The 27,875-nt window shown below is 40.3% G+C and overlaps 3 protein-coding genes across 6 annotated transcripts; 1 reads left to right on the top strand and 2 right to left on the bottom strand.

The window, feature by feature from the left end:
- Positions 1-118: 118 nt before the first annotated feature.
- On the bottom strand, positions 119-9,237 carry ttk (ttk protein kinase). Of its 3 annotated transcripts, none has more exons than XM_044033453.1 (25): positions 8,477-9,237; positions 7,623-7,710; positions 7,299-7,521; positions 6,953-7,059; positions 6,726-6,863; positions 6,453-6,567; positions 6,287-6,368; positions 6,051-6,166; positions 5,572-5,659; positions 5,327-5,435; positions 4,982-5,204; positions 4,765-4,871; positions 4,406-4,549; positions 4,134-4,300; positions 3,672-3,817; positions 3,445-3,571; positions 3,231-3,299; positions 2,990-3,147; positions 2,313-2,464; positions 1,837-1,961; positions 1,582-1,656; positions 1,316-1,492; positions 803-899; positions 629-714; positions 119-547 (listed from the first exon to the last, which is right to left on the bottom strand). In XM_044033453.1, the coding sequence occupies exons 2-25, from the start codon at positions 7,708-7,710 to the stop codon at positions 479-481; spliced, it is 2,988 nt and encodes a 995-aa protein (XP_043889388.1). In that variant the 5' UTR covers positions 8,477-9,237; the 3' UTR covers positions 119-478. The 3 variants fall into 3 exon arrangements, with proteins under 3 accessions (XP_043889388.1, XP_043889386.1, XP_043889387.1); XM_044033451.1 differs by having other exon boundaries at positions 3,231-3,323; positions 8,477-9,235; XM_044033452.1 differs by having other exon boundaries at positions 629-711; positions 3,231-3,323; positions 8,477-9,233.
- Positions 9,238-10,015: 778 nt separating this feature from the next.
- On the top strand, positions 10,016-15,216 carry ebag9 (estrogen receptor binding site associated antigen 9). The gene is made up of 7 exons (XM_044033457.1): positions 10,016-10,338; positions 10,743-10,832; positions 11,303-11,384; positions 11,475-11,630; positions 11,725-11,835; positions 12,707-12,798; positions 13,778-15,216. Exons 2-7 carry the CDS (start codon positions 10,750-10,752, stop codon positions 13,893-13,895), a joined length of 642 nt encoding a protein of 213 aa, XP_043889392.1. The 5' UTR covers positions 10,016-10,338; positions 10,743-10,749; the 3' UTR covers positions 13,896-15,216.
- A 1,441-nt stretch (positions 15,217-16,657) lies between these two features.
- Positions 16,658-26,966, bottom strand: sybu (syntabulin (syntaxin-interacting)). 2 transcript variants are annotated; one of them, XM_044033455.1, is made up of 8 exons: positions 26,174-26,966; positions 23,096-23,143; positions 22,618-22,801; positions 21,900-22,100; positions 20,526-20,625; positions 20,148-20,300; positions 18,843-18,998; positions 16,658-18,474 (listed from the first exon to the last, which is right to left on the bottom strand). In XM_044033455.1, exons 2-8 carry the CDS (start codon positions 23,117-23,119, stop codon positions 17,298-17,300), a joined length of 1,995 nt encoding a protein of 664 aa, XP_043889390.1. In that variant the 5' UTR covers positions 23,120-23,143; positions 26,174-26,966; the 3' UTR covers positions 16,658-17,297. The 2 variants fall into 2 exon arrangements, with proteins under 2 accessions (XP_043889390.1, XP_043889391.1); XM_044033456.1 differs by lacking the exons at positions 21,900-22,100; positions 22,618-22,801; positions 23,096-23,143; positions 26,174-26,966 and adding an exon at positions 21,196-21,302.
- Positions 26,967-27,875: the final 909 nt, after the last annotated feature.

The raw sequence follows: 27,875 nt of genomic DNA, 5'->3' as shown, positions 1-27,875 counted from the left end.
TTAAAAGACACAAAGTTTTATTTCCAAGTGCTATTTACTAAAAGAAATTCCCAATTTCACAATTATCAATATTATCCAAAATTATTGACGTGAAAGATGAAAAGCAAGAAGTCAGAACTTCAATGTAAGTAGAATTTTATCTTGAAAAGAACATTTCTACCATTCTATATGTATTCTGATATCTTTGTACAGTGAATATTTGATAAAAACAAAACAATGTGCTAACATGGCATCTCATCACATACCCCCACCACTTAGTGAAAAAAAAAACAACAACTTGTAAGTGTACAGTATGTTTTATGTAACTACACCATATGCTTACATTTATTATCAAAGAGCATAAGTAAAATGAAAAAGAAAAAAAAGTTAAGTGATGTTTTGTTTCAAGGAAACAAAAGTGTACAGGGTATATACAGTGGTCAGGAATAAACAAAGAAGAGAAAGAAAATATGCATCAACATCACATTTTGTAAAATATTTAGGTTGAAGACTTCGCACATTCTGCGACATCCAGCCTCCTGCCAGTGTTACACATTTTGGCCAGATTCTGAAAAAAAAAAAAAAAAGATATTAGTGAAGAATCCAACAAACAGTAAAAGATAGAAATTGTATTGAGTTAAAAACTTACATTTGCAGCTCGAATGATGCTGTTTGGAGACTGGAGGGCAGCCAGGTCAGTTAAGATTTTCTTTAGGTCACTGTTACATGGATCTGCTGAGACATATTAAAAACAAGTGTCCTATGATTAACACATTTTGAGTCCACAAACACACTTTTGGGATGCACGTTTGAGTGATTGTACCTGGTTCAGGGGATATTTTTGCCTTCAGCTGCAGATATGAATGTTCCAAAAGCTCTGCGACAGAAATCCGCTCTTTGGGGTTTCGTACCAAGCATCGCTAGAAAGAAAGAAGCAAGCTTTATAAATGATGGGTGCTTCATTTCAGCAAAGCGTGACACCATATCGATCTATGGATTTAGTTTGAAAGGCTTTGACATTTATGACTGACTGTCACTTTAAGAGCCTGAGAGTTAAGTTTTTGTCATTGCCCGTGAAGAGAGTAAGAGTTGGAAGCAGCGCGCCCACCTTGTGTTGTTAACTCCTGTACCCTCCTTTTCTTCTGTGTTTTTTCCTGCAAGTCATACTCCGGGTATTGAGTTCATGACAGAAAGTAAGTGTCTGCTGCTTACCTCCAAAACAGATTTGTTATATGCATTTTTTTACCCAACAGAGGTGAGTAAATGTAAGAAGGGCAGCTAAAAAGCAAAAACTTCCACGACAACATTCCATTCAGACATGATCTTTTTCTCTCACCTTCAACACATCCAGCAAATCCTTCTCCGAGATGTCGGGAAATTCTATCTTATGGGACGGATCAATGATGGCGTGCAGCTTGGTTATCTGATTGGTGATGCTTTGAAATGGAGTCTTTCCATAGGTCATACAGTACAGGATACATCCAAGAGACCACACGTCACCTTTGGGGCTGATCTGAGGTTCAAATATATATATTTATATCAGTCATTACTCATAGGTATTTATTTATACATATTGTTTAATTGACCTGAATAAAAAAGTACCTTTGAGCGAGCTTTTCCTGACTGGGATGATGTGTCTTTAATGGCTTCAGGAGGCATATAGTTGAGAGTGCCTACCTGTGTTTGATAAACATGCCACACACAGAGGTCAATCATGTGGCTTGCATGGTAGTTTCACATGAAACCGACTCACTGTACATTTACTATGCAATCCAACTTTATTTGTAAAATACTGTAACACAACCACAGTGGGCCAAAGTTTAATATACAATGTATCATGAAACAAAAATATCTTACCTGTGATTCCTTCATGATGCTCGTTACATCTGGCTGGATTCTATTCGCGATGCCGAAATCGATCAACTTTAGTGATGCATTCACTATGACGAAGTTAGCTGGTTTCAAGTCACTGTGGACTATTCCTGCACAGAATATACAGATGAGGTTAAGGCAATAATTAGGAGTGAAATTTGTTTCAGTGCGCTGAATACATTAAAGCGGAACTATGCTATGTTGGAGGTTGTTGGAGGAAGAAAAGAAGAGACTGTATGACCAAGCAAGGGGCCACACAGAGTAAACATCAGACCGGCTTTTTTGAATGGCGAGAATATGAAAAAAAAACAGAGGCACGCAAAACAGCATGGACATAGCTCCACGGCTTGTGTTCGCCAGATCAAATTGAAAACAATGGAGGTGGTGTCGTTAAAATATGTACTTCTAATGCAAAGTTCTGGTTTAATAAATATCACTACGAGCTATAATAAAAATATTACCATGTTTGTGAATGGTGTGGACAGCCTCCAGCATGTTCTTCCAGTAGAACTTCCTCTCCAGAGGATTCACCGTCTTGCGGTTTCGCAACCAAGTGTTCAGGTCCAAGTTACCACATTCCATCAGCATGTAAATGTAGCTGTTGGTCATTTCACTGCAAGTACATACAATTGTCAGAACTTCACTCAAAGTCAGGAGGCAATACACCCTCTAACCACTGCAAATGTCACATCCTCCTTCGTGTATCCTACATGTGGACCTCCTTGTTCAAGTTATTTTAATTGGGCATAAAATGCTGTTCACCCTTTTATATATTGTTATACACAATTATTTTCCATATTCCCGATTTTATAATTTCTTCATTTGATATTCTATAAATGGTCATTTCTCATGAATTGCTTGAGAATGGCGTGCTATTGTGTTCCACATGCCCATTTGGTATCTCTTCAAAGCAACATTTCACTGCTGCAACAGTGCAATTTTAACAAAACATATCATATTTTTTTTTTCTTAAACATTAAAATGTGATGCTTGTCATACATGCTAGTTACCATACAAACAATGTTATAATGAAAACAACTGGTAGTTGCATCCCTAAACTTCAAACTTGCAAACCCTAAACCTAAAGTTGTCAAAATACAACATATTTTGTATTTGTTTGGACCAGGCATGTACTTACTAGTCATAGAGCTTTATAATTTGATCGCTGTACTGCTGTAGATGGTTCAGATGTTCAATCTCATTTTTATAACTTTCTACTGTCTGAGCATCAGCCTCCTCTAGGTCGACATATTTAACAGCAAACAGCTGCTTTTTGTGATCGAGGACCTGGTAAACCTAGAGAAATGGAAAATACCCATTAATTATCCCAAATTTTGCTATTACAATCATACAATACAATAATAACCATATAATCTCACCTTGCTTGATCCACCACGTCCAATCATCTTGAGGATGAAGAACTGCTTGCCCTTAATCGTTATGGTTTCCTTTGACAATGCAGTAAAAGAAGCCTAAAATGAGATTGGAAAAAAACACTGTGCCTGTAGTGAACCGCGATGTTACTGGTCTAATGGATTTAAGGTCAACATACTGTAATAAGGTACAACAGGGTGTTTGTGTAAGAACACGTACCTGTGGCGTTTGGAAACAGGCTGCTTGGATTATCGGTGTGCATGGAAGCTGAGCAGGTCCAGGTCTGTGTGCTGCTACTGCAGAGGAAAACACCTCAGGGTCTCTCTTTACAACAGGAGTAACGAAGCTGATGGGGGAAGTAAATCAAATCGACAGATTGAGAAGTGAGAAACATTAAGGGTGAATTACAATATTCAAGACTATCAAAATCCAAGCCAAAATACTACCTGCTAGAACATGGGATTTTGTAGTTGTTTGGGGTCTGACAGGCTGACTGTGGGTTCAGTCTGGTCGGAAGCTGAACAGATGGAGTACGAAGAGAGTCCAGCATGCGAGGAACAGGTGTGGGCTCAGGTGGGGTTTTATGTTTATTCTATGAATAAAATCATTTTGAATGGTGAAATTAGAGATTAGACATAGAGACTAAAACAAAAAATTATAAATAAAAAAAGATGTATCTTTAGTCTGAAGTGACTCAATTGGATCAGCAACATTTGATAAAATTATATTAGTTTTAACTTCTGTGGTGATTTCCTCCTCATCATGGTGACAAAAAAGGGGACCATTTATACCAGGAAGAAAAATTAAATAAACTAAGAAGCTGGCACTCCAACACATCTAAAAGCTTGGTGAGAAAGTGTAACACAAACACCAGGTAAATGCGTAGGTAGATAAGAATGCCAACATACTGGAGAAGCATGCCGATTGACGAGACTTGGAATCTTCCACTCTGATGAGTCTTTGTTGGCAGGTTTAGTCCGCTCAACTGAGCGGTTCACAGGGACTCTACCAGGAAGCTGAAGCTCCTGGTTTCCACCATGTGTAGAAACACTTACTGGAAGAACCGTCTGCAAATCTTCATGACAAAAAAAAAAAGAGGTTAAAAGTTATGTTAAAACCATGTCCACCGCAGTCCTTTGCTGTCTGATGAATATTGAGAAACTCCACGAAGCACATTTACCTATGGGAAATTCTTCATCCTTGTTGGGTACCAGCCGTTTCTCCCCAGCTTTAAGATTACGTATCGCCACCTCAACAAGCTCAGCTGGCCTGGCGTGTAACGCTTGGGCTTTGTGCAGAATTGAGCTTGCTTTCATCACATTACCTGAAGAGGAAAAGCAGAAAGGTATTTTAAATTAAAAAAAACAAAAACCCCACTGACTGACCTAAGTTTAGAGCACTATACAGTACTGGGACACTGGAAATCTTCAGTAACAGCCACAGTAGCAAAAAGTCATTTTACATGTATTCCATTAACTACCATATTTTTCAAATATGTACATTTTAGTACATAATATTTCTGGAGAATGCATGTATTACCTTGAGAAACTTCAAACTGAGCATGTGCTATATGGACAAAGGCAAAGCCTTTGCAGTTGGATCTAGCAACTATGAAGTGGTCCTGTGCTTCATCTGTATCTTCAATCCTGCAAAAGAAATGGTGTTAAATCCTGAACAGACCAACAAAGAAATGTCCAGAATTAAAAGTCACAAAATCCCACTCTGTTAAGCAGATACAGTATTTTTATCCACATACCCCTTGAGTTCTGCATATCTGACCAGTATTCTGGCATAGCAGGCGTTCTTGCTGTACTGTCTAATTGGCAATCTGGAGAAGACCTTAGAGTAACAGTCCTTGAGTTTGTTGAGGAGGCTGATGTCGGTGTGAGGGTTGCCTCTTTTCTCCAGATTCATCAGATATGTCCAACATGACTCTGGGGAATTTGTTTTCATCACCTGGTCAAAACTGTAAGTTACATCTGCAGGAGAAAAAAAAATGAAAACATTAAAGGCTGATGGTTCACACCACTCTATGAAGGTTATGTTGACAACTCAACAAACAGGAGTGCATTCAGTGCTGCAGATTTTCATGGTAATGTACCGTCTATCCGTGAGGTGTCCTGTGCATCACGTGAGTGAAGGAGTGTAGTGGTGGAGTCCATGGCTGCATGGTCCTCCCAAGAGCAATGTTCAGGACTGACACCTGCTGGCTAAAAACACCGAAATTAAAAAGATAACACTTCTTTATCCACCTTACAATGATTACATCTGCAAAGCATTGATTAATTAAACTGGAAAGAGCTGATGGTGCCTGGATGCAAACTACTAAACATTTTTTCTACTCACTCTGAGATCAAGTAAATCTCCATCAAAAGGACGTTTCTTTGAGGACGAAACCCCAAACACTGAGTTCACGTTTGAACCGGATGTTTGCCTGAAAACAAAATATTAATTAATTACACATATAATATGAAAGGAAAACCTTGTCACAAAGAAGTGATGAAATGAAAACAATCGTATTTTTCAATTTCATGGATTAAATTAGTGTCAGAGGTGCAATGTGTTCTGTCAGCAAGGTTATATCATAGAAATGTTGTGCTTTAAAAAACAGCATAACAAAAAATAAGAATGATATATTACTTTAACTCAACTACTCCTTACATTTTGTGGTGAATGATTTGATTTAACGATGCACTAAGTAACATTTGGGTAACCTCAGCAGTCCATATAAACCTGGAAGTGATGCTAATATAATTAACTATTGAATTCAGTAGATGCAGTGGCATTATTATTAGTAGTTGTTTGTTAAATGAGCTTGAAGATACCTGGACAAACTAGAGGGGATTGATATATCACATTTCTTTGAGGACTTTTCATGTTTGTTTTCATCAGCAGCATCATTTTCTGGGATAGAGAATGGTACCACAGGAACCCTTCCTGGCTGGGAGGAAAAGAAAAAACAAAATTGTAAAACTTCAAGGACTATTTGGTGATTATTTTCATGAAGCTTTTTTGGGGTTATGCTTATAATAACACAAGCAAGTCAAACCGAACCTCTCACCATGCCAACTGTTCTCTTGTGTTGAGATGCAGATCTCCATCCTGGTAGTTGTTCATCCGCTGATCCACCAAGGGACTCGGTCCTGAAGCGAAAAAATCAAGATAAGCCATCAGGTTTTCCAGAATCTAACAAAGATCCTGACTGAAGAGTGCCGTGTCATTCTTACCCTGTACCAAAAATACTGGAGAGTTGCAAGTCTCCTGTCCCATCTGACATTCTGCTGACTTTTTGTAATTCAGAGCCTTTTTTAACAGAATCGTGATTGTTACTGCTGGGCAATACTGAAGAAAAGAGAAACAAAAAATAGAATCATTCAGTGAAAACATGTCAGTTTAATACAAGATAATACTACATTGTTACAATAAATTCTTAACTTCGGTACACCAGTAAAATTATCAACCATATATCATTGCGGAATAAAACATGAACAAACACCCACGTAAATTTTCCTTATCCTCTGAACAGAAGAATGTTTTTTCCGACTGCATGCTTTGTAGTGCAGCCTCCAGCAGTTCTTTTGGTTTTGCACCGAGTTCAGTGGCACTCTGTAGGATATAAATGCCTCTCTTTGTGTTGCCTGTTAAGATGAAACAGTGGACACTGTAACAACTCTCAAGTTATGAGAACAGTCTTACATGTGCAATAAGTACATATGCATTTATTTACCTTGAGAAAGCTCAAAGTTTGCATGAGCAATGTGAACAAATGCAAAGTTTGGGCTGCGAGATCTGGCGACGTTGAAGTTGGCCTCTGCCTCACTGACATCTTGAATCCTAATTTAAAAAAATAAAAAAAGACAAAAGAAGTAAAATAACCAAACTATTGTTTTATTGAAAATAATCAGAATTACCAACTTAAACCAGGCCTTTTCTGTAAACGAAAACAAACTTTTTTTCCCCTAGATTTTTAGACAAAAGAAATCAACGTTTCACAAGCTATTATTGCAGGAATAAATCTTGTCTACCTTAATTACAAGTGGAAAGACTTTGAGACATGTAAAAACTTTACTTACGCTTTTAGCTCTGCAAATCGGACCAACATCCTGGCATAACTCTCATTCTGACAGTGTTTACCCAATGGCATATTAGAGAATACTCTGGTGTAAAAATCAATGAGTCTGATGAGATGGTTACGGTCCATTTGAGGGTCCCCTTTCTTCTCCAGTTCGATCAAATATGAAAGACACGATTCAGGCGAGTTTGAGCCTATGACCCGGTTTATATTATCGGTGTCATCTGCAACAAGAGCAAAGTGTGGGGACACAATAAGAGCAGAGATAGAGACATGGATGCCGACAATGATCTTACTGTAATATGACCATGTGAGATATTATTACCTTCATTGAGAGACTTTTTAAATTTGTTGAGCTTTCGATAAAGCATCGCAAGCTGCAGCTTTCTGTCTGTATGCTCCTCTTCCTCCATCTAAGTCAAGAGTACATAGTTCACGAAGACAAGAAACACCATTCAAAACAATAACAATCTGCATGGTATGAAATGTAGATCATGCATATATGAAATGTCAAGCACATGGCTTCACGATCTGGACCTAGCAATAAGAGAATTAATACAACCTTAACATACTATATAACAACAAATGATAATTCAAAACCTCTCCATTATGACAGCTTAATATATCTATTATTGGATATCTATTCAATAATATAAATCGAGTCTTAAACACAAAGCACTAAAGCGTATAAAAATGGTGGTCTGGTCGTTTGATTCAATAAATACCACATTAACTAAAACATTTTTAGATAAGTATTGTTATTTTGTCAGGAATGTCAGGAAACTTCATCCCACCATTGCACGATGACAAACGCGACATAATTATTGCACCGATAACATGAGATGAAGTGCAGCTTTGCTGGCCTCGTTATATTAGCTTAAGGCCTTATATACATTCTTCTGACGATTCTGCTTAAATAAACATGCATCACTGGTAATGGAACAATTCAAGTTCAAACCGAATCTGCGGAGTAAAAAATAAAAAGTACACAGAGCTCGTCTTTCCGAAAGGATTTCCTTTTGTATTTACAAAACGAGTTAGCTTAGTTACCCTACATGTCGCGGCGTTGTTGCAGACAACTAACTTAGTAAAAATGTTCCCCAGTGGGTCCTGAAAACACGTTAAACACATATAACTGAGTTGTCGTATTACAATTCCGGATTCATGTAGAAAACATACCTCTCCGTGATTATGCTGTCAATAACTCCTTTTTCTTTTAGGGAACACGAAAAAGGTTCGACGACAACTGCCAGATTTCAAATATCCCACTTCCGTCCCTGTGGTGTTTTGATTGGACAGTTCACGGTGACGACATGGTGCGTTCGAGGTCCAAGCAAACACTCTACATAAAATACACGTCAGTGCGCCGTCTAATAACTCGTGAAAAAGAATTCAGAGTAACGCAATTAAGTGTACTTAATATGTTCGCTAGTGTGCAAAGGTGAGATGTCATGTGAAAAGATTCGTCTTTGAGCAGAACATTAAGTGAATATAACGAGACTGAGGAGATATAACTCTAATATAATAATACTACTACTACTTTACTATAATAAAAAAAACACTATTTTGTTGTTCGTATTCACAATGCGGCTTCACTGACTCAATGTGGCATACGTTGCCCTACATAGCCTATCATTCAAACGCAAATGTTTTAAAAATAAATCACACGTCAACACTTGTTAGTTCTACCACATCCCCACAGCACCTAAATGTAGCACGGTTGCTCTGGTGTTGTGCCGAAAAGAGACTACATGCCGAAAAACGACTGCCTCCGACGGGAACGCGCATCAGTTCAGAGGAAGTGAGCGTAGGTCTACTGGTAGATATAATATACGGGTCAGCTTGCAGGCGCAGCACCGAGAGAAATGTTGTACTGTGTAATAGAAATGTCCTGTCGCCCAAGTGTAGCGGCGCAGATAAAAAAAAAGTAACCTTCCATAATGTAGGCTAGTTGTCAGCTAGCATATTTCAATACCTCACTTTCAATGATTTTATGAATATTAGGAAATAAATGCAGAAAACAATGTAGAAAGTTTTAACGTCGTATTAGATAGCAATCATATAACACATAATGAGAAATCAGTAAGTGCTATCAGAGGTGGGTAATAACGAGTTACATTTACTTCAGTAACTTTTACTTGTACTTTTAAGAGTATAATTATAATACAATAATGCAGTACATATATAGAACTGTAACGGATTGCCTTTACATTCTGCAGTCACTTTTCGGCATAGGGTGCAGTCACGTTAAAACGTTCTAAATTGTTTTCTGCATTTATTTCCTAATCTTAATAAAATAATTGAAACTGAGGTATTGAAATGTAACTTTATTTATAGATCAAAGCGGTGTAAAATCGCATTGCAACAACGACAACAACAACAATAAAAGTGGCAAGGTAAACCATCTACCCTCATCAATTGTTGACAACTAGCCTACATTATGGAAACACCAGGTTACTTTTTTTTAATCTGCGCCGTTCTTTTTCCGTAGCCTCTTCACTTGGGCTACAGGACATTTCTACTGCACAGTAAACAAAAAAAAACATTTCTCTCGGTGCTGCGCCTGCCAGCTGACCCGTATCTACGAGTAAACCTACGCTCACTTCCTCTGAACTGATGCGCGTTCCCGTTGGGGGCAGTCGTTTTTCGGCAAGCAGTCTCTTTTCGGCACAACACCGGTCTGCGCCAATCGAACACAAGAAGAAGAAACAGCAGCACGCGGTATTTCCGTGTTCCTGTTACTCCCATCACAGCTCTGGGTCCAAGATGGCAGCTACGGGACAGAGATGATCTACGACACGAATCTACTAGTTTGTCACGAAACCACATTTGAATGTGTAGCCATTACACGCGTGGTTTGGATGGTACAATGATATGATTCGTCCTTGCACATGTGCCGTCTTACGGAGACAATCATAGGGTTCAGAATTATCATGTTTTCCTGTGGGCTAAGCTAGTAAGCAACGCTTAGCAAATAAATGAACGTGTCTCTTCTGCCTCACGAGAAGAAAGAAGCTGCTCTGCCAACGACACACTATAACGTGAGTATTAAACGCTTTCTACCACAACAAAGTCGTGTACATTTGGCAAGTGGTTTAGTTGTGTTAATTTAGCCAATATATTGGTCCTACTTGTTACTGTTGTATGTTGGTTCTACCGTGGACAATGCACAGTGTCAGTCTATCATTATTGATACATCTGTCTACAGTTCACATTTTTACATTTATACAAGTTGATTTTAAATTAACTTGTGTTAAAGTGTCACGGCTCTACATATAGAAAGTAGGACTGTACCAGCAAAATGGAAATACACGACAATGTAGAAAGATTAACTCACCTGTTCCTTTGCTTGTTTTACTCACTGGCACTCTGGACGAAAACAACTCACTCATCTGCATCATTGAAAACCCAGATGCTCATATTATGTCACCTTTGTTCTTTCTAGTTTCATCATGGCCATCACACAGTTCCGCCTCTTCAAGATCTGCCACTGTTTAGCCAGCTTACTGACTTTCTTCAAAAGGTTGATATGCAGGTGAGCACAACTTAGCAGCAGAGTTAAATTTGCTTTCCTTATTTGTAAACACAGATTCATGTTTTGAAAAATCGAAATTTTAAAAATTGATGGGATTTATAAATAAATAAATCTAGCCCTGTGATGAAGTAGACCTGTCCAGGGTGCGCACTGCCTTTTGCCCTATGTCAGCTGGGATTGGCACCGGTGACCCTCAGATCTGAGGAGGATTAAGCAGTAGAAGATAGATGGATGGATAAATAAATCTATTCTGTTCACTGGTATCAGGGGATTAGTCACAGAGGGGAAAGTGCATTGCATTTTGTATTGACAAAGGTTTTAACCCCTATTTTGGCAAAGAAAATAAAGAAAATCTGCAAACATACATGCTCTGACTCAAGTGTTTCATAACATTATTCTACCAATTGTTGTTTAATATACAAAATTGAGTTGATTGTTCTGTGGTGTTTTGCCCTGTTGTATAACTCCAGGAGTGGAAGGGGGCGCAAGCTCAGTGGTGATCAAATAACTCTCCCAACAACAGTGGATTTTTCATCCTCAGTACCAAAACAGGTCAGTGAGCAGCACTAGCCCTGAGAGTTATGTTTTGTAATTACTGAATTATGTGCTATAATTATTTGATTTCATATTGAATTTTCACAGCCAGAGATTGAAGAATGGAGCTCTTGGGATGAAGATGCGCCTACAAGTATTAAGATTGAAGGTGGAAATGGAAATGTTTCCCCGACACCCAATGATGGCGATGAAGAGCCGGACTACTTCAAAGACATGGCTCCCACCATCAGGAAAACACAGAAGGTACAATATGCCTGCATACAGTGCTGCTCAGCCACTATTAACCAAGCAGACCCAGTTTAATGATACATACGATTCTCTGTTTTCCACATTGCAGATCTTGCTGAAGAAAAGGGAGCCTCTAAACTACCTGGTGCCTGATGGCTCAGCAGGATTCTCCAGCAGACTGGCAGCCTCTCAGGATATGATGACCTTCAGTCCACCCTCAGTGAGTCCCACTTTTCCACCATCAGAATCTCCGTGTTTTCTCCTCCTCACACATTGACTCATTTTGTTTGATGGTTAAATATAATTGGCAGGCGGGGTCTATGGTGGAGAAAGATGCAGAATGAAATGCAGCTGTGCCTGAATGCATGCCTTTCAATGCACTGACACAGTTTCTTTGTATGTCAAAAGTCATCGGTTATATAATGAACATTTAGTAAATGGTAAGATTTTAATATGGGAAAGTAAGAGAAAGGAAAATAGGCCAAAGCAGCTATCGCTCCGGCCCTGGACGTAACATCTCCCCTGTGCTTTCCGACCACGGTCTGAAGCTAAACAGGAACATTAGCACAGGGTCGCTTGAGTTTAGTGACATAACATACACTTAACTTTAACTAACATAAAAATAGATTGTTCCTCCCATTCTGGATGGAAATAGTATATTCTCACAGAGCCTCACCCAGTGATGACGGCTTCTCTCTCTCTTTAGTTTAAAGGTAATTGTACTTTCATTAAATTATCTACTCTCTGTCGGCTGCTCTACATAAGCAGGTTGAACAACCTTAAGCAGAAAATGAAATCTGGACGTGGAATTAAATTCTGGTTTCATCAAGATATTTGTCAGTAAGTAAAAAGCATTTCAGTTAGAATTAGAATTTAAAAAGTCTCATATAATGAATGTGACCTAACCAATTACAAACCAAAGGAGTTAGTGGAAGAATTGTATATTTTAGAATCTAGAGTCAAAAGTAAATTGCTTTAATATTCGGTCTCACTTTTGCTAGCTGTGTGCTATTGCTGCCCTTATTCTTAACTCTGTTTTTTTAGTCATATCTTCAGTGATAAAAAAAAATGTACATGTTCCTTTTCTACAGACGGAGCTTGGAGAAATGGATACTTGGCAGGAGGACACAAACGCTTGGGAGGAAGAGTCTGATGCTACCTGGGAGGCAGAGGAGGTGCTCAGGTAAGAATGCACCTGTAACTACAGCACATGCAGAAAATAGTGATGTGAAACACACCTGTTATTCAGGATAATGCAGTTGGTCGCCTTCATTATTTGTCAAAGTATGCTGTGGGCAATTATAAATGGGTTAAGTGCATGAGTTATGTTAACTGAGGAACATGTTATGAAGACAACGATGACATATTGTCACCTTTATAGTTGATCGTCTTTGTGATTATATTTTTAGATGTATTTATTTTTCTTGTCATGCATGAGCACAAATCCCACTTGCGCATTGGATAGAATAGTAATGTACGTCTCAGTCTTGCCTATTTTAAGAGCCCAAGTAGTTTTTTTTTTTTGTTTTTTTTGCACCCTCAGAACAAACAGCCAGGAGAAGTAAGCAGATGTTTTTTGGTTCTGACAAAGAAGTGTATTAAACTAGAATCACTTACTCCAACTTTAAATCAATCACAAGATACATTTGTTGATGGAAACTAAAGGTGGTTTAACATCCTTAGTTTTGCCATCCGACTGACTGATCTGAATCACAGCAACAGCTAAACAGGGCTCACTGTGGTTTGAACCAATGGCAAACATAATAACATTGTAATTGGATAATATAATAAGTGCATTCACAGTCAGTGTACCAAGGTTTACGGCACCCAGCAATTGATTCACTTTTACACAATAAACTTCCTGCTAAACTCACTAATAATAATGAATATGGACAAACATCTCATAAACACAACAGATGGAATTGTAATATTCACAATATTAACAGGTTAAATTACAACTGAGCATTATCAACTTAGTGCGACGGTTGGTGTATGAGTAGTGGCCACCAGGTGGCAGTGTATACCAACAGTTTTACAAAACCAGCAGCACAAAGAACATTTTGTTTTACACCCCAAGCTGACCTAGCTTCTGTTGACATGCTCTGCAATATATATATATTATTTTATTTATTTATTTATTTTTGTTTGCCTTGATCCAATAGACAACAAAAGATGGCAGACAGAGAAAAGCGATCCATGGAGCAGCAAAGGAAGAAGATGGAGAAAGACGCTCAGAGAATGATGAAAAAGGAGCAGAAGATTGCCGTGAAGCTCTCATAACATTTTAGAAATGCTCAGCTTTGAGCCAAAGGGTGAAGCAGCGCATAAGACACTGAATCAGTCATTAATCTATCTTTAAACCCAACCAATCAGGACTCTCATTGTACACTACTGTACATGTCAATACCCTCTTCCAAACCCAGTTCCACCAGCAGCCATTTTAGTCTTCAGAAGTGTAAGATACATGGCTCTTCATTCTACAGTGCAGAAATTACATCTGTGATACTCGCTGCTCTTGAAGAAGGTATTTTTGGTTTACGGGAGAGGTGTGTTTATATGATCCACTTCATTACAGCTTAAAGGTTAGACGCAGCATTAGAAGAAATGTTTTTTTCTTTGGTTTTTCCCTGGAACATTTGTAAATAAACTGGTACCTGTGTACCCTTTGAACCTAAAGTAGGGAGTACAATTCCTTCTCTATGTCTTGATCATAACTTCAAAAGGACAAAGGTGTGTAATTAATTTTAAGCATCACTGTATACCAGTGACATCCCTTGGTTGGCTTAATTATTGTGTTTTGTTTTTATATTTATGTCTGTCATTTTTTTTTTCTAATTAATGTTTAATATTTAATCTGATCTCCCTCCGCTGTGCAGCCATGACAACACTGGAAAACTGCATTGGGTATAGATTTGCAATATGAGTATTGTCAAACGACCACAGACTAGAATCTAGCCCATATTATGATGAGGGTTCCTATGGTAATCTCATGGCTACTGATTTTCAATTAATTCTCCTCAATTGTAAGCTTTTGATATCGAAGACGTCCACTGGTCGCTGTATTGAAAGGGAATGTTGCTCTTAAGTTATTGAACACGCCTCACATTTTAATCTCAGACCCCGATGAACCGGGAGTTACACATTTGCTTCTTTTCATTTGAGAGTGCAAGACTAAAATTTGGAGAAAAAAAATTGATACCACTGCTGATAGAAAAGCTGTTGTCATGGCAACAACAGCAGATGGAAGAAGGCCTTTATGAATTAAAATGTGCATACATGATGGAGTATGTCTGTGTCTCATGACTTGAAATGAGCTGAGGGAGATAAATCTCCATACTGAATCTCTTGCTCAGAGAACGCTCTGCAAGCAGTGTGATGTCATGCTTGTACTGAGTCGATGTCATCTATCAAATGATTTATTGATCCACTCAGAGGTGCTGATTATGTCCATACATAGCCGATTCATGTGTGATCTGGTTTAACTGAAAGCAGGGATTTATTTTAAGAGAATTCAGCAAACTGTGTGGATCTGTATTTACTTAAAAAAAAGGCTTTCTCCCAAATGTTGCCATTAATTAAAGCTGCATGTTCTGTTTTTCCATTTTGCAATTCAATTTCTTTTTCCAAAAATTAATCACACAAAACTTTCACATCACATATGACTTCATGGTTGAGCACCAACACACACTCACACTAAATTAATGAGTCCACAAGCTCAATCCAGAAGGTCTGGCAGATTTAATACACGCTGTATTAATTCGACACAGGTTTTTAATAAACATAATTTGCTTCAGACACGCTTATGAAGTGAATAAACCTAGTCTTGATTCTACTGCCTGATCTTTATTTGAGGATGTACATTTATGAGCAGTATTGTGGTAAAGGCTTCCTTATAGATGGATGACATTATACAAGTTACCATTCATGTTCCCATAGGTCCCTGGTATTCTTCAAAGTTGGTGAGTCTTACAAAATAAATTGAGAAACTTAATATGCTTAATCACTGAATGAGCTTGAATTCATATTTTGTTTTGAGTATTTTTAGAATGGGCTGCAAGTCCACAAAAGCATGCCACCACTATAACCCAATACAATTAAGATTTTGAATGGATTGTCATGAAACACAGTAGAGGCATAATGTATTCACATGAAGACATTTTCCATTTTTGTTCCAAAGTTCCCATGTCTCAGCTCATATTTAATAGTAATTTGCATACAATATGCTCAAACTAAGAGAGCTGCATTTAAGTTAGTATTATCTCACTATAACAAGACACAATAAAATTGCCTTACTGCCGTCACCACTCCTCTGACCCCCATTGTCTCTCTTATCTATCCCAGGACACTGGTATCTGCCAAAACCTCTTAGAGACTGACCCAGTTTCAAAAAGGGAAAATGCATGTCAGTCCAGAGGGAGCAGGATGTAAGGCTGAATCTCTGTCCTAGTACAGTACGTACAATCATTTTATACAACTGACGGACTTGGTGCCATTGTGTGTTGGGGTTACATCATCGGACCACTCATTGATGTAATGCCTTCTTAACTGAGAGATGTCACCATATGGCAGAGTGTAAAACAGTGATTATAGAAAAGATGCGCAAGTGTTGGTTCATTTAGAAGTTGAACGCTTTATCCTCTAATTTGCATTTAATGTGCTGAGATGTTATGTAATGACTTAAGGAAGTCATGGGTAGATGCAGGCAGAAGTGCAGCTGTTCTGGCACTGATCTATTTGTTGCTGGTCCAAGGGCAAAAGCAGCATTTTACAGCTTTTGAGAGGTCTAAGTAGAGTGGATCGAATGCACTTTGCATCGTCAGCTCCACAGCCCATGGGACATTTGAAGAGACAGGCTGGGAGAGCTTTTACGTAAGCTGTCACGAGGACGCAGCTTGGTTTGCGCTGGGGATCAGGAGACAGTTTCCCCCTTTTGTTAATTTATGTCAACATCTTTTTTTTGCAGAGGCCTCTTACATAAGTCGAACTTATACCCATAATGAAACACGTGGAAGATTGAAATATCAGGAGTCAAAACATGTGGCTAGAGTCATCATGCTTTAATAACAAAGATACAAGGACAGTTGATGTAAGCGACCGGTATTGCACATAGCTCAGGCACAAAACAAGTGTCAGTTGCTTGAAGCGTCAACTTACTTCTGTGAACAATACACAGGTTCTACAGATAAAGCTCTATTCCCGCGGAGGAAAAGGAATGCATTAACATATTTCTCCACTTAACAGTGACAGTGAACTCACATTAAAGCTTTGGCTGAAGGTTTAAGGTTTCTTTTTGAACGACTCAGAACTGCTGAAATTTTAGATCCCAAACAAACGAACATCTTTCAAAAATCTCACTTTCCCAAAAAATGAACTTTTTTTTTTTTTAAAACACAAGGAAACTTAGGGACACCACAGGACGATGACACAGAACCATCTACCCAGATGATCAGCTTACACACGTATGACAAATAAATAAATAAATAAATAAATATATAACCCTTTTATAAATAATCCCTTTCATGTCACCATTTTGCTTCAAATGGTAACTACAGTGCAAACAGTGTCAAAAAAAAAAAATACTGCATTGATATCATAAGGTGTCAAAAAACAAACTCACTAACACAAAAGATGCTTAAGTGCTTTTACTTCAACATTAGGCGGGTGCATGCGGGTGTGAGGCCATTACACATCTGGCCTGTGAATGACATGGCGAAGAGAGTGCAATCCCATGACGCAGCAGCCCCTGATAAGGGCAGCAATGTTGTACACTGGAGAGCTTCCATCCACACCATGCCTCGAGTAGAGCCATGCTACTGTTGGCAGCACGGGGGCTGCTACTGCCACCAGATCGACCAGGAAACTGTTGCTCCAGTACTGCTTGCCGACCACTTTCAGTCCCGGTGACGGGCATCGTTCCACAACGTCAACACTGAAGTCCAACTCCTCCATAAACCGTGGGTTCTGCGCAAGCTCCGAGCAGCACATGCTAGAATCAGTGGTGCCGGGGTTCTCTGGGTTAACAGGGCTGGGTATGCTGGGTGGGTGTAGTGCAGAGTCAGGGAGCTCAGGATGGATGGAGGTGGGCAGGTTGGAGAGGCTCAGAAGACTGTTGGAGGCTGATAGACCTACATCTACAGCCCCGTGAAATGTCAGCAGCTGGAAAAGCAGAGTCTGCAGATCTGTAGACATGGGCACTGCGTCTGTCTGGATTCCTTGGTCTTCTGTGCTCTGCTGAGAGGGTGTGTCTGAAGAAATGGTCACAGTGGTGGAAACTGTATTTGGCAGATCTGGTGTGGGTTTGTTAATCAACTGATCGTCTTCCAACAGCGCAGACACCCCAGGTCCAGACTCTGCATCAGCTCTCATCTTCTCAATAGAGTCCTGACTGAAATCCACTGCCGTGGACATGAAGACCTGCTCCAAAATGTCCGCTCTGTTGGCCATCTCATCGTTTACCAGTAGCCCACTGTCCGCCAATGCCTCCGCGCCATGGTCTCCCAGCTCCAGCCCACCCTCCTCCCCCCCTCTCATCCTCTTCCCGCCACCTTCAGGACTGTCACAGATGAAGTCCAAGGTGTTTTCGTCTTGTAGGTTGGTACCATTCTGAGCGAGCTCCATGCTATGCAGCAGGGACTCCAACTTCCTGTTTTGAATATTGATATCAATGAAGTACTTCTGTATTCCCTTGTCCTTTTCCATCAGGCTGCTCTTCATGGTCTCCACCACCTGACGTAGCTGTTTGATCTCCTTGCGAGCCTCTTTGAGGGACAGCTGAGCCTCCACCCGATGACACTCCTCTTCAATCCAGTCTTCCCTCATTCTGCCGAGCTGGGCCTTGAGCTCCCCAATCTCTGTCTCTCTAAGAATATAAATTATGTGGTCAATTACTGAAATTTCAACTTTTTGGCAGAAATGATTGCCTTCATTTTTAAACACAAGTGGTGGTAATATCCTCAGATTGAATCTTAACCATTTAAGGGAAATGTAGATTCATAAAAACATACAGTTATTCATATACCAGTGACGTCATCTCGCTAACAGTGCAACTTTATTATAGCTCCAACTACCACCGTGATGTTTTTCTTAATCTTGTGTATTAGTAGAATTTTCCTGTAGGTTCACACTATCTCACCGCTACAGTATGAAACTTGTAACATCCTGCCTTAAAACTGTAAATGCTATTAGATATCACAGGAACTACACAAGAGTTGCCACATGTTAACTAACCTGTCATGGACTCTGTTGTCAGACTCCAAAAGTTTGGTCTTCAGGTGTCTGATGGCCACTTCCTTCTGTTGCAGGGGAGTAAGGTACTGCTCAGGGTTTGGGGGTTTGATGCCATGGTTGTCTCCACAGGAATGGTAGCTGCTCAGGTTGGCTCTTCTGGAGGGCAGACATATATGTCATTGCCCTGACAGAGCTACCATATCCATCAGTCCTCAAGCAGACATTTTAAGAGCAACAGCAGAAAACAAACTGATGATTTCAGAGTAAAAATCGCTCCCAGCAGAAGGTAATCAGTCTGGCTGAGAGAGTGCCGTTTGGGCAGATACTCTGAAGCCCAGGATTACTGTCTGACACAGGAATTCTATTATATAGAGGGTAAGAACCCCAGAATGCTGGTTTGTCGAAATACAAGTCGAGTTAGCAAGGAAGGAAATCACATTAGAAAAACAATCACTAATTGCACAAGGTCTTCAAATGTCCTCTGCAGTGAGAACACTGGAAAATGTATAAGCTCCTCTCTTCCAGTATCATAGCATCCCAGTAACCTTAGATACTTGGGGTTTTGATGTAAGTGCTGTGCATCTGTGCCAGAAATAGAAACAGCCCCAAGTAGCAAAGGAAGAGATGTCACATGATTCTTAGCCAGGCAGAGAACAGCTGACAGCAGGATGTTCCGGAGCGACAGGAGAAGATGGGTTGTACACATTTATGCAGGCTTTAAACACGAGATGAACAGAATACATTCTGTTCATAAATAAGGTCATTTATTCTGATCACATTTCAGGTTACACTGTATGCCCGGCCTGAGCAGGTATACAGAAACAAGGCCTGTGAAGCAAACTAGTAATTGGGAGCCTGGCGCACCACGTGAGAGTTTCATGGTGGTCTACACCTCTGAGCTTTAGGCTCTATATTCTGAAATATTTATGACCCACTTCTCTCTTAACCAAAGTGCATTCACACTAATCCAGTTACGAGTTGGCTGCACCAAGCATAGTCGCTGTCTGAGAGCCTTAAAAAGATATTTGCTTTATTCAGTCATTAAGCCAAAGAGCCAAATCATGACTGATATAATCCCAGCCAGCTGCAGAAGAGGAAATGATAAAACAGCCCGAGCTTAATCCAGGCAGCCACCCACTCTCTCATCGTTCCACTGCACATTAACTGAGTCACAATCCAAAATTTCTTCATCTCTAAAAATCTAATTTCTCCCTCAGGAAGCGAAAGTAATATTTGTGACGAAGCCAAGTGAAGTAACGTGGAAGGGGTAGATGTTTTTCACCGGCTGGAAACAGTGTGTGGTACCTGGAGGTGGGGCTGGAGGTGCAGCTGCTGCTGTTGGTTGAGGAGGCAGCTCTGGGAGGAGTCCTGAAGGGAGCGTAAAGCTCCGAATCCCGGTTGGCTGTTGAAATCCCGGCTGGCTTGAACACGGGGAGTGCTCTGATGTGGGGCCCACGACTTAAAAGATTCAATTCCAAAGAGCACAAACAAACAAAAATGTATACAAATAAGGTCAAAATCAGGAGTTTTGGGCTCAGTTAAACAGATGTGCAATGACAAATTGACTGTATTTCTCCACAAACACAATTTAAGATATAATCTAATCATATATACACTTTTGAATATATACACATGCTGTGCATGAAGCATACAAATTGGAAAAATGAATGTCAAACATTGTACCTTCTTGAAGGAGCCTTCTTTCCAGCTGAATTAGAAGTGAGGCCCTCCCTGGTCTTTATGCTGCCTGTGCTGCTGGAGGAGCTGAAGTCTGCTTCACTACCTGCAGGAAAAAAACAGGTAAGAGATCACATGATCAGAGACTGGAGACAATTTTGAATCAAAGATTTCATTCAAAGGAAATACTTGGGCGGTATGACTTGAGTGGGGATTAGTGTGATTTGACTTTGACACATGCACAACTGTAACTCCAGATTTAAAAATGTGGCAGCTTGAAGTTCCACTGGTTTTGCCTCAGGAAATGAAATAAAACATTTGTTGTTTTTAAGCTCAGTTTTCTCTCAGGGGTTGCCATTGTGAAAATGTTTGCCTCCCTTAAACCCTCAAACGTCCACATTAAGTTAAGCAGGAACACAAACAAAGGATTTGACATTGTTAAAAAAACCCACAGGTCATTTGCTCTATTTACGTCTATTTTAGACTCCTGTGAGTTTAAGGGAAGGGCAAACACATTAATCACTTCATTCTATTACAAATACAATTTACTGAGATTTAACTTTCAGCCACCCACAATCAGCTCAAACATTACAACACACACTGTTCATTAAAGGGTTAGGGATTGTTTAAACTGAGGGAAAAACACTTTGTTTAAATGTTTAAATTAAAGTCATACCCGAGAAGCATCTCTTGCCATCAAACAAAACCATAGTATCGTGATGACTGTGACAAATAAAACAGTTTGAAACTAAGTGATCCTCCACCACTGAGTGAAATCAACTGAGAGCCAGTGCACACTCAATCAGTGTGATAGCCTCCTGCTAATCAGCCTAATTGGCTAAGCTCCCAAACCTTTTTCCTCAGCCAATCAGCTCTCTGCCTCATTTCTGACTCAAGATCAAACAGTTTTCCCCTCATGCCCCCAGATTGAGACAGATTAACAGAGAGGAAATTTAATTTTGGCGTAAAGGACCGAGTGCACTGTTTCTGATGTCTGATGTTAACAGAGCACAGATGTACAGAAGGCAATTCACACAGTTATTCTCCTTTTAGGCAGGCAGCTGCTTCCCACTCACTGTTTGTTCAGGACAACATGCCTGGGAATCTGTTCGCTGCTGACATTTGACAAATACACTGATATTGTACTTTGATCTTTGGGGAACCACTGGCACGTAGAAGCATATGTCTGAAGGGGGTTTACTGTATATATATATATATGTACTGTTGGTTATTTGTTTTGTTTTGTGGAAACATGGAGTGTCATTATAAGATGCCTTTAATAAAATATATACGTGAAAAAAGATACCCAAAGGATCCTTATATTGGAGACCCAAACTGTTTTGTGTTTGTTTAATCTCTACACATATAATTCTTGTTTACCTGTAGCTTTCATGGCCGACCTTAGCCCCCTCTTGTGCCTGGCCGTGCTCCGTGGCTCCCCGCTCCACTCTGCCATCACCCTGACTCGCTTCACTTTGGTCTTGCGCTCGGGGAGAGGTGGCGACCCGTGGGCACTCTTCTCGGAGTCTGGTGGGGTTTTGGAGGGGGACACAGACTGACTAGTGGGGCAGCCAGTGTCATCTATTGTGGGAAGGTACACAGACAGTAACAGCCACAAGCAGGCAAGTGCAAAGCAGGCAGTGAACACAAGGCAGTCAATCAGAGCTCAAGGATCAGCTCAAGTGGTGTCTGTGTTGTGCTTTACACTGTGTTTATAGACACACATACACACAAACACATACACAGTGTACATGAATGATCTCATACAGAATGGTGTCATACAGAACTGCATTTATTATTACCTTAAATCACAAAGATACAAGTTTTAGAACACTGGAGTCTGTATCAGGCAGTGCCATTTTGTTACACTAGTCAACAAGGTGAATATCAGTATATTCCATACACAATACATCAGTGTATTTGTTAAGGTCAATATCGGTGAGCATAGATGCATTTTCCATTTGTGCATAATCCCACATGCTTTGCTAAAAACAGAAATAAACAGGCGAATGCTTTCGTCTTTAATCGCAAAAAGGATTTGTTTAACCCATCATCGAAATGGTGCCTGTACTGATTGAGCTGTGCTTGAACGTCTTACCAGAGCAGAAGCCGTTGGTGCTGATGGTTCTCTTGGAGTCTGAGCTCATGTCACACTCTTTGCCCTCCTCCTCTGAAAATGGTGAGTCAGACTGAGGCGATCCTTTGTCCTTTGGTCGGAAGGGATGGAGGACCAAGCGTGGGATGCGACTACGGGGGCCTCCCTTCTCTTGTGACTTCTTTTCCTGCTCAGAGATATAGACATAGTGACAGCAGCTAAGGGGTGGAGGTTGCGGGTTCAATTCCCAACTCTGTGCTGCACATCAATGTGCTGTATGAATGTGTGAGTGAATAGGGGTGAATGTAGTGTAAAGTAGCTTTGAGTCGTCATCCAGACTAGAAAAGCGTTATACAGGCCATTTACCATATGTCAGGCATGTTTTCTGACTGTAAGCAGAGAGATGCTTAACTATACTTTTCTAAGCCATACATGAATTTAACATTCATAAATCGGTAAAGGTAGCGGTGATTAGACCCACCTCATACTCTTGAAATGGTCCCATTGTGCTTCATGTAGTGTTTTCCCCCTGAGGAATGGAAAAGAGGTGAAAAGTCAGGAGAGTGATTTATCTGTGGATTGTGTATGTGACAGCATTTTGATGTGGCCTTTAAACTCTTGAACAAACAGTATATAGTACATTTAATTTAAACTTCATTGTGTATTTCTCCTTAAATAAAACTAAACACTAGATAAAACTGGGCAACCACCTGCCAAAAGCTACAAATCAGCAAAACATCGAACAACTTTTAATTCTACTTTCACTTTTACACGAGAAAGAAACATTCTCACATTTTTTCATTCCTCTCATGCTTGAATAAACCTCAGTCACTTGGCTTTGACCCATGTTGATTGTCTCTCAGCTTCATAGTCTAAGTGGGTCAATTGCATAAGTGCAAACCTGTTTTTCTTTCTTTCTTTTTTTTTAGCAACACGAGTGACGTAATTGACCCCATGGCCTATGCACTGCTGTCAAAATGATGAGTTTGAGCCTGTGGCTTCATCCAGATGGTACGTTTTTTTAAAACCTGGATGAATCCTAGCCCTGATCACTTTGTTTTTCTTCTTCTTCACAATCCTCTGTCACAAGCAGCATGACACCCCCAATTTGTGACATAATGTATGTCACGTCCCTGTTTGAGCAGGTTTCTGCAAAATCCTCTTCCCTCAAACCACCAAGGACCAAAGCAGTTGATACGATTGCAGAAATAGAACCGGGAGTCGCGGGAATCAAAACGCCACCTCCTTTCATCAGACTCAAAATTGTGCCTGAGCTCTAGTTGGTCTGCGCCACCTCACCTTACAGTTTCACTTTTCTTTTGAACCTCCTGCGTTCCCACAGACATCCACAGCATCATCATACTGTAGGAGTGCACTGCTGCCTGGCACACTGGCATGAAAGAATCAGATTGCAGCACCGAGAGCCGTGCCCTATAGCAACATTCCTAGAAATTGCGGGCAATGTGAAGATAACTCCAGCTGGATGAGCCTCGGCTGAGTGTGCCAGGCAACATGATGTGTGGGTGTTCAGCTGCACCGTGTTTCTCTCAGACTGAACGAACATTCTGTCCCCGAGCCTGAATGTGTGGCCTTCAGGTATGAGATAGAGAACTACCAGCTTACATTTGAACTGTTCCCAATTATTTTCTTTTGCTAGGAATCAAGCCACTAAAGGCATAAAACTCTGACGATGGATGTGCAACAGTATCGTGCTGAGAAAGGGATGACAGCTGATCGAAATGAATGGAAGAAAATATTTAACACCACCAATAATGAAAAAAAAGAATAAAGTGAATTAATGCAACTTAGAGGTCGACGCAAATGTATCTTTTGTGAAATAAATGAAGTTTTATTGCACTTAGCAGCATTTAATGAGGCCTCTGAAAACAAAATGAGTGAATATTCTGAATAATTGGCCCGACCAGTTGATGGGCTGTCCTCTATAATGCAGCTACAAGCAGCCATGTGACAGGCACATGACATCAAAACCTGAAACACTAAGAGTCACAGAACAATTGTTTCAAACTACATTTTAGAATCAACTCATGCTCTGAGCTTGTGACCTGGGAACCTCAATAAAGACGTCAATACAGTTTGTACATGCTGTAGCTCCTGTTGTTAATCCCACTTTATCATCTGAACAGTGGACATTGGTGTTCTGTTTTCTCTTGAACTTGTCTCAAACTATCACAGCATCATGTTTGTTTCTCCCCCACTGGACTCCAGACGATGTTGATTGGCCTGCTACTTGGCAACAGATGAAGTACAATCCAAGCTGCAAACACAGCTCTTCTCCTGGAAGCACAAATGAAGAGCTAAGCTGCCTGTGAACCACAGTCCACTCTGTCAAACATCCAAGCATGAGCCGGGAGGGAGAAGGCAGATTCAGTTGGAGCTCGGGGAAAAGAAGCCTTGCCATTTGGATGCTGAGAGAACATGTACATGACTGGTAAACAGCTCTTTTCACCTTCACTTGCAGCTTCTACATCTCCCACATACAGATGGTCTCATTTTAATACAGCATGGATTAACTTAATCCAGCCCTCAGTTTGTGTTAATGTTTGGTTTCATGTGATGATGATATGACAAAGGGAGCCACAGACTGAAGATGTGGCTTTACACAAACACCATATTCCATCTTTTTTATTATTACTTTATAGGATTGTTTTTGTTCCTCAAGACAAAAACAGTATCACTCTTTTCTGAGCTGCAAAATCAGTGACGTAACTGGCTCTCAGCTCACTGACCCTGAAACAAGCTATGTCTTCATTGCATGATGTCATTAATCTCGTCCACTTCCAGGAATCATGGAGCATAAGCATAAGAAACTTAAAACGGTGCCACTTCCATCAAAAGGTGGTTATATCACTCAAGATCATCTCTGAATGGAAGAACACATGAATTAATTGGATGATTGAATGAATGAATGAATGAATGAATGAATGAATGAAATTTTTAATGAATTGTAATAATTTATATATTTATTATGACAATCCCCCGTGGAATCACTCTTTTTTTGTGACACCATATGTTTCACACAGTAAATGTACTCTATGTTGCCATTAATTCTCATACTAAACCGAATACATGTATTTTAAATGCAAACTTTGCTATCAACTAGTAAAATACTAACATCACACATTTCATTTTCATTCTCTTGAAAATGAAATGACGGCACCTCTTCACACGAACACCAAACATATTATTTGGTATTCATTTTATTTTATGCGATTGTTGCTGCTGTTGCATCCCTCCAGCAGTAGCAGGTGGCAGCAGGGATTTTGTTATTGTTTTATCTGGCGCCCCCACAACACAGTTTTCTACAGGGTGTAACCAGTGGAGATGTAAACACCACACTTTGAACCTGACGTGCACCACCAACCAAAACGCGTATGAATGATATGTTCCTCCTGTTGGATTATATATTTCAAAACAACATTTAAAAATGTTTAACTTGTAGACAGCTCCTTTTCAGACACCTGCTCACATCATGTGAACACATCAGATGATGCTTTAAGCAAATTCCTACTTTTGAGTAAAATAAACCAGAAGCTCTTACCTGGATGTGTGATGGTGCTTCCTCTCAGATGGATGAAGGGTGTTTACGGGAGAAGCACAAAAGGTTGCTCGGCTGTTGATGTTGATGATGATGATGATGCTGCTCTTGCTGAGCTCCTGCTGCTGCTGCTGCGCCGCCTGTGCCAGCCTCCGCTATCTGCTCTGTTATTGCTGGAGGGAAGCTGAGGACACACACGGCTCAACAAGAAGCGCGTGCACGCGCAACAATGACGACCATCCCGAATGGGTTACATAACGCGCGAGGCATTACTTAACCACAGACCCTCAAACCCTCCATCGTGTAGAACATGACAAGACTGCAACAGAGAGCACGACGTGGCTGGACGTGCGTGACATACGCTTGATGTATTATTCATGCATTCGTTGTTCAACATCAAACCACATTTTAAATTGCGGAATACTTGTCATATGTTCTGCACACACAGACACAAGAAGGTCTCTGTGCACGAATCAGTCTTTTTCTTTTTCAGTGTGAGAGCAGGTTGACTCTCCATGGTGCTGAAATCTGGGATCTTGATATAGCTGCTGTGTTCCAGACCTGATGTAGGCCTAATACACATGTACGTTCAAGTTTTGTTTCTCACATTCTCACAGTGACGTTTACAAGAGTCTACATGAATAAACAACAACACCAACACGGAAAACGCGGTGTCTGCCCAATCAACCGACCTGCTGACTGGATACAGGAGCGGAAAGCACATAGTCAAACCTGTTTGCTGCTGCGTGTGCAAATGCTCATCATTTACAAGTGCGTCAAAACTGGATTCTGAGGAGGCAACGCACACTGGGTGGTACTGAATCATTTGTTAGCATGTGACCCATGAGCAGCTGGCAGCTGTCCTCTTATCACTAACGCCCTCTGCTGGAGTAGAGAGTGTGCCACAGCAAGCCCCCATCCCATGTCCCAGTCAGTGTATTATCATGTATTGTATTTTTAATAAGAATAATATTTTTACTCGAGGTTGCTAAGTTTGTCACATCTCTCTACCTCTCAGTGACTAATGAGCTATTAGAAATGCGATTTCTGCGTTTGGACTTGGGAGTTCTGCAGGTTATACTACACAGATTCAGTCATAAAACCAGATTTTCCCAGGTGACACGAATGCATCATTTGTCCTCGTTTCGTCTAATTGTGGTCATCACGTTGTAATATATGGGACTGACCACTAGAGGTCACTGGTGTCATTTAAACTGGGTTTGCTACAGGTGTCCGCCTCCAAGTGTTTGGGGTTTTGGAGTGTTCACACCTCCTGGCTGCTTTTAAAGGCGAGACCTCAGCCCTCGGCTCCCTGATCCACAATGTTCCCTTTAATGTTCCCTTAATGTTCCCGGGTTTATTTCAATCTCTTCTTCAGACATGAATTCAAGTGTCATCGACTCAACAGGAAGTCAGCCGCTGAAATTCAACCTGTCATGAAGTTATTTCCATCTTTCATATCATATGAGCCACAAAAAAAGTGATGATGTCTTTTGATGTTTCTTCAAACATGATGTCACACCTTTGTGATGACCCCGAGTGCGCGGTCTATCTGTGCGTAAAATCTAATCTAATCTTATTTAATGTGTCCTTGAAAGATGTCAGGCTGTCAAACACGTTGTGATAAGGAGCACTACAATTCTGACGCATAAAAACCTTATTTGGTCAGTGTCGTAACCGTGTCAGTGGAGGAAACATCTCTTTG

This window comes from Solea senegalensis, linkage group LG9 (assembly GCF_019176455.1).
Source record: "Solea senegalensis isolate Sse05_10M linkage group LG9, IFAPA_SoseM_1, whole genome shotgun sequence".
Classification (NCBI taxonomy): Eukaryota; Metazoa; Chordata; class Actinopteri; order Pleuronectiformes; family Soleidae; genus Solea; species Solea senegalensis.
Note: the sequence above shows the minus strand (reverse complement) of the source record. Positions and strands in the feature narration are given on the sequence as shown.

Coding starts and splice junctions, on each gene's coding strand:
- ttk (XM_044033451.1), bottom strand. CDS start 7,710: ATGGAGGAAGAGGAGCATACAGACAGAAAGCTGCAGCTTGCGATGCTT. Junction 3,818..4,133: donor TCAATCGGCATGCTTCTCCA/GTATGTTGGCAT, acceptor TTTTATTCATAG/AATAAACATAAAACCCCACC. Junction 1,493..1,581: donor CAGGAAAAGCTCGCTCAAAG/GTACTTTTTTAT, acceptor TTTGAACCTCAG/ATCAGCCCCAAAGGTGACGT.
- ebag9 (XM_044033457.1), top strand. CDS start 10,750: ATGGCCATCACACAGTTCCGCCTCTTCAAGATCTGCCACTGTTTAGCC. Junction 11,385..11,474: donor CATCCTCAGTACCAAAACAG/GTCAGTGAGCAG, acceptor GAATTTTCACAG/CCAGAGATTGAAGAATGGAG. Junction 12,799..13,777: donor GAGGCAGAGGAGGTGCTCAG/GTAAGAATGCAC, acceptor TTGATCCAATAG/ACAACAAAAGATGGCAGACA.
- sybu (XM_044033455.1), bottom strand. CDS start 23,119: ATGGGACCATTTCAAGAGTATGAG. Junction 22,101..22,617: donor CACCAACGGCTTCTGCTCTG/GTAAGACGTTCA, acceptor TTCCCACAATAG/ATGACACTGGCTGCCCCACT. Junction 18,999..20,147: donor ACCTCCAGCCCCACCTCCAG/GTACCACACACT, acceptor TCTGCCCTCCAG/AAGAGCCAACCTGAGCAGCT.